General features: G+C 36.7%; 1 protein-coding gene across 1 annotated transcript; it reads left to right on the top strand.

The window, feature by feature from the left end:
* Positions 1 to 342: 342 nt before the first annotated feature.
* On the top strand, positions 343 to 4,034 carry LOC110956152 (uncharacterized). Its single transcript, XM_022201469.2, has 4 exons — positions 343 to 499; positions 2,772 to 3,131; positions 3,225 to 3,349; positions 3,445 to 4,034. Exons 1-4 carry the CDS (start codon positions 424 to 426, stop codon positions 3,595 to 3,597), a joined length of 714 nt encoding a protein of 237 aa, XP_022057161.1. The 5' UTR covers positions 343 to 423; the 3' UTR covers positions 3,598 to 4,034.
* Positions 4,035 to 6,000: the final 1,966 nt, after the last annotated feature.

Below are 6,000 nucleotides of genomic sequence, written 5' to 3'. Positions count from 1 at the left end.
ATTAGGACCACTTATCCTCATCTTTACCTTTGCTTTGTTAATGTGTTGCTTACAAGTGCAAAACAAAAAAGTAGAGTGCAATGGAAATGCACGGTAAAAGCAGTGATTACTAGATGCTAGATGTATGTGTGTGGAGATCTGGGTGCAGATTAACTCATATGCACATGAACCTGTAAAGGGAAACAAATCATCTCTTTAAATAAATCTTTTTCAGTAAAGAGTGTTTCCATGCCTTTGATGTACACAGAACTGTACATTCACACCCACACACAGCTGATTATGTGACAATAAGTCAGAGTCACATTTCCGCTTCACGTCAGACATCTCCTTTTAAGCATCTGTGTGACAGTCAGCCTGTTAGTCTGTCAGACTGCTGCGTCTGGAACATCTGAGGCAGCAGCCTGCTGCAGCCCAGCTAGCAGGATGAAGGTCCACTGGTGGAGCTGCATGTTGGGATTACTGTGCATGCCCACTGAGGTCATGCTCAGCATCTGGACAGGTGAGTGTGTTTGTGTGGAGGATAAAAGAATGAGTTTTAACTTTAAGATCCAAACAACATAGAATGTCTTCAAAGATGAATCTGAGTCATCTTTTCCTGTTTGCTTGCAGCCTCATCCTGTTTCTAACCTCTGAGCAGCGTCTCTAACAACAGTGGTGGAAAATTAGTCTTTTATGCAAGCATAAGTAGATTTTTTCCCAAACCTACTTAATTTTATCAGCAAAATATACTTATATACAGAAGTAATCAAACTTGTCAACAAATATTAACTGTGATGTGCATTATACTGTTGTAATGGAAGTCAATTTTAGGTTCTTTATATACAGTTACTGTTTGGTCCAGTAGAGACCTCCAGTGGATCGTGAGATGATTAATGAAGTATCGTTCTGCCTTCTAAAATGCTTAACTAAAGACCCGAATCAAAATTTGGGAAATGTTGGTTTTAATCTTGAAAAAAATAGACCTATTTTATAAGCATGTACCTTGCTTAACAGCATTAAATGGTAATTGTCATCTATTTAAGCGGATATACTTAGTAGTTTCAGCCATTTCTCTGGCTCTTTTTATTGTTTCTAGTGATTTAGTTTAGTGGCTCCCAATCTAAGAGATTATGTTGTTTCAAATGTTATAATGGACTCAAACAGTGCTTTATTGTAAAATGGGAAAACACTGATTCATCTTTCAAAAAGCAATCCATTTTATGAGCTAGTTTTTAAACGTAAAATCTGAAAAAAAATGACTACTTGCTAAAGATAAATTGAGTAAACATTGACCTTATTTTGCAGCAGGGTGTGGTAAGGGTGTGGGTGAGTCAATTTGGAAACTCATTTAACAGTGTTTAAACTAATCGTGTAAAATACTTAAGCATCTCTTTTTTTAAAAGGACATCATAAACTTATGAGGGTAAGGGTAAACATTAAGCTTGTGCGGTCTGCAGGGCCTCCCCCAGGAAACTCTAAGCATCAAACACTTTATTTCCTGTATTATGGTAAATTCTTATGCAACACTTTGGCCCTCTTTTTCTGCATTCATTTATAGTGGAAATGTCCCTATTTAGGTGCGTGCACTACCATTCAAAAGTTTGGACGCACCATTTGAATCAGTGTTTTATTTAATTATTTTGTACTTTGTAATACTGAGGACGTCAAAACTATAAAAGAATACATATGGAATTATGTTGCAAACAAAAAAGTGTTAATCTTCAGTATTTATTGTGACCTGTTAAGGGACTGCAGATGAAAATTAGCTTAAAGCTAACTCTGGTACAATACATCAAATGGAAACATTTATGTTTAATATTGTACATGGTCCCTTTTTAAATAAACTGATAATAATAATAAAGTATTAATCTACAATGTAGAAAACAATACAAGTAAATAAAAAGCATTAAACGAGAAGGTGTGTCCAAACTCTTGACTGGTAGTGTAAGTTAAAAAAAAAATAAAAAATTTAAAAAACCAAGATGATCTTGTGGTTTGCGGAAGAGAGAATGTTACCGATTATCACAATATTAATCCCACTCACGTGATCTGTAACATTGATCATCTTGTTACAATGAAATGCTCTGCTGGAAAACCTGCTGTTACTTTGACTCATAGCTTGCCACTGACATAAACATTGTTGCAGACCAGGTACAACTACTCATGGACCAGCAAAACCCAGACTTCAGTAGTTGTCAGCAGGACAATGCCGACAACCAAACTTCAAAAACTACTCAGGAATGCCTCAAGAAACACAACGAAGAGCCCCAAGCATTAATATGGCCTCCAAGGGTCTGTTGTCACATCTGTTTTGCTTTCCAATATTTATCTTCCCGTAGATCAAGGTTTCTTATTTAATATTATCACAGACTGGTCTGATTTATCCTCTTTTGTGTTTGTTATTTGAGGAAGTCACCTTTGAAATGTGGATGTGGCACCCACTCATGTACTGATAATTACATTTGCAATGAAAGATTCTGTGGTTCTATTAGTTTGACATTTAAATAACATTCTGGGAGAAAAATGCAAACTTGGTCCTGAAGAAGTCCTCACTGCTGGAATTGTCTATGTGTCTCAAAGTAAACTTATACCAATGTTTCTGAAAATAAGTCTGCTTCATATATGCTTTGCTGAGATAGTCAAATATAAGTGTTCACATTTTGGATGGGAGTTTTTCTCTGCCTCCCCATCAAAACTTGTTTCTGTGCTTATCTGTGCTTATTTGCATAGCTGGTTTCCTTGCATTGCTCTTGAAGTGAAGCCATCAGTAACAATCCATCGCTCTATTACAGCTTCTCAAAATCCATCATCTGTCTCTTATAAGAGAGTCAACTCATCTGCTAAGATCACATGCTCCACATCCTTGTCTGACCCGTTGGGGGTTTACCTGTACAGACGTTTCCCCAGTGACCAAGACATCGTGTACCTGGCCTTCACCAGACGACTGATCACCAAGAAAACTATAAATGAACACTTTAAAGACCGAATCATTGTGACTGAAGACCAGCAGATCACAGGGGGTAATGGGTTCACCATGCAGTTGTCTCTGCTGGAGCATGAGGACACCAACTTGTACTACTGCAGCTGGACGTACTTTGAATCAAAGAGGAGACAAACTCTGTCCAGCAATGGCACCGTCATTATCGTCAGAGGTGAGAAGATTCACCGTGCACACAGTCCTATCTCTTCAAAAAACTCTTCATGTATGTCACTTATACCTTTTGGTCTGCGTCTCTTCCTCTCAGAGAGAGACCCCCAGGAACCATGCAGGGAGCCCGTTTGGGATTTCACCTTGATTTTACTGAGCATTACAGGTTTTATTGTCGTTCTGTGTCTCTTCATCGCAGCACTGATTTGGAGGTGTAGACGAGTAAGTGCAAAGCAGACAGACCTGCTGTCATAATCCTGCAAAAATGAAGAATTGAAATGAATATTCTAATGAATGTGTTCAATTTGTTCCTGCAGTTTAGAAATCGCTTCAGGCCTGCCAGAGCTGCAGGACCACCCAGACCTGCCAGACTGGACAGGCCTCAGCACGTCTGTCCTCAGCAGCGACCTCAATATTGTCCTTACTTAATCACATCTACAAACACTTCAGACTTCAGGGGAATTTTGTAAAAATGAAATCTGATGCAAATCAGATGATGAGATGTGATCATTCTTTGTTAAAAGCTGTAAAATCTCTTCACGGTAAACTTATCACTCAGAGGTGTTTGAGACAGATTCTGATCTTTGAAGGCAATAGCTTGTCTTGTGCTGTGCTGACTGTCATTTCCTTTCATATACAAATTTGTGTTTTGTTTGCAGAAAAGTGACTGAGCTACCACATCCTGGCTCATGTAGGGTGAACAGGTGTGATGCCTGTGAACAGTGTTGGTGAAGAAAAAACTGCAAAGGAAGCAATTTGACTATTTGTTGTGATGTAACACACTTTGTCTTGACCTGTTCAATTGTTCTTGTTTCTTTCATGTCCAAGAAAGAGACATGGAGCTTTCTAACAAATGTGTACCATGCATGATTTGATATGTGCATTAAATCGTAGCATTAAAATTTTATTTGATCTTCTTTTTTTTTAAATTCTTTTAATACTCGTTTTAAAAAAGAAGTGCAAATCCTCAGCAATCCACTTCTTATTTGAACATGTTGCATTGTTTAGGCTAATGCACTGATGCTCTGACACCCCGGGACCAGTTCTCTTTAGGAGTCACTTAAAAGGTCATTAGAGGGCTATATGCAAAACCAAGATGATTAACACTAAAGATAAAACCACAAAAGCAGCAAAAACAAGATCAGAGGAGTTGAAAAAAGAAGATAAGTAATAATCTCCCTCCTACTAAAATGAATCCAAATTTATTCATAATGTGCTTTTCTACTTGCCTACAGCACAGCAAACACAGTTAAAACAAGAAAAAGAAACAAAACCAATTTACAACAACAACTAAATTAGAATTTTGCACAGCCTAATAGTCAGCCAGGAAAATGTAAAACTGAAAAAGACATTTCAGTAAGAGGAATGTAGTATTCCTTAATAGTCAGAGCAAGTGACACCCCAGCAAGAACCTGGGAACAAGGAAAAGTAAAATACATTAATATTCCACAAACTTGATTGTCCTACTAACCACATAGCCTAATTAATTTACAAAAGAACAATTACTGCCATCTGTCCTTTCATTGCTATAGGACAGAACTGACCTAAACTGGAAGAACCACTGAGTCAGACTTCACCATAACTTGTTTTCCACCAGAAGAGCATCAAAGAAAGGGATGTTTTCTTCAGAAAAACTGGCAGAATGCAGCATTTGTGACATCATTTCAGATAAAGTAAGCTCTTCGAAGCTTCCTGCTGGTTGTGTCATAAATGTGGTATCGCAGGACTTGTCCATGAATTTCTTTATTTCATCCATAATTGTTTCAGGTCAGCGGCAGAATGTTATCACACACTGCTGGTGCCTGAGGATCTCACAGGAGGACACAGGTGAGGTGGTATAGATAACTCCTCTTGACAGTATTGAGCAAATCTGTCTCTTTCAAAAAATCTCCTAAATTAACACAGTTAACAGAGTGGTTCTATCAGAGAAAAATAACTAAACTGAAGCTTAGCACTGTGAAATTCCACTGAAATCACTTTGTTCTACAGGTTTTATTTTTCAAAATCTTCAAAAAGAAAACACTTGCACTCGATTCTGTAAAAAATAAATAAAGAAAAAAATTAATTACTTCTCATTCTTATTAATAATAATAATAATAATAATAATAATAAAATTGTCACTTTTAAGCACAACTGACTCACTGGACATAAATTCTGTGACTTTTCAAATGAACTGCAGGTATTGTTTACACAGCAAAGAGAAGTTAACAACAGGGACTGAGAGGAAATAAAATATACTCACTACAAAAACATAACCGCAGCATGGCTCAAATTGAGTATGAAGAGGAAAAACATGATCAGCAAGTTATTGGAGGATACATTCAGCATGGTGTAACGTTTTTCTTGAGCAGATGTGCAGAGTGATGTGAAAAACAGAGTCTGTAGAGGTTGCAAAAATGCTGATTTATTTAAAAAAATTATATTTTCCTTTGATTTAAAAAAATAAAACATTTACAGTCTCAGTAAACAATTTTAAAATGTTATTTTAAATCAAATTATCTAAGAAACCAAACTTTGCTTTTGTACCTTTTTACATAATTAATGACATTATAACTTTGCTTTGATGCATAGATGAAATTTTTGAGTTGTCAGTTTCACTGAAGTGGAAAAAATGAGCTCACGGTGAGTAAAAATGAAATAGAAACCAAACACACCCAGAAAATGCTTGATGTTCAGAGACTAAATCTGTCATCTACTTTTGTTTACACTGAATAAACCTATAATTGTGACCTGACAAACATGTTGCTGCAACAATGAATCCAGCAAGTGTTTCCAAGAACCAACAAATTTGGGATCACGCCAAACTAAAAATACTTTAATGCAGCAAAAAGGTTAATCCAAGTTCACAGAATGGATCCTGACAAAATAGTTAA

The sequence above is a fragment of the Acanthochromis polyacanthus genome, chromosome 19 (genome assembly GCF_021347895.1).
Source record: "Acanthochromis polyacanthus isolate Apoly-LR-REF ecotype Palm Island chromosome 19, KAUST_Apoly_ChrSc, whole genome shotgun sequence".
Classification (NCBI taxonomy): Eukaryota; Metazoa; Chordata; class Actinopteri; family Pomacentridae; genus Acanthochromis; species Acanthochromis polyacanthus.
This window is presented reverse-complemented; position numbering and strand designations above follow the sequence as displayed.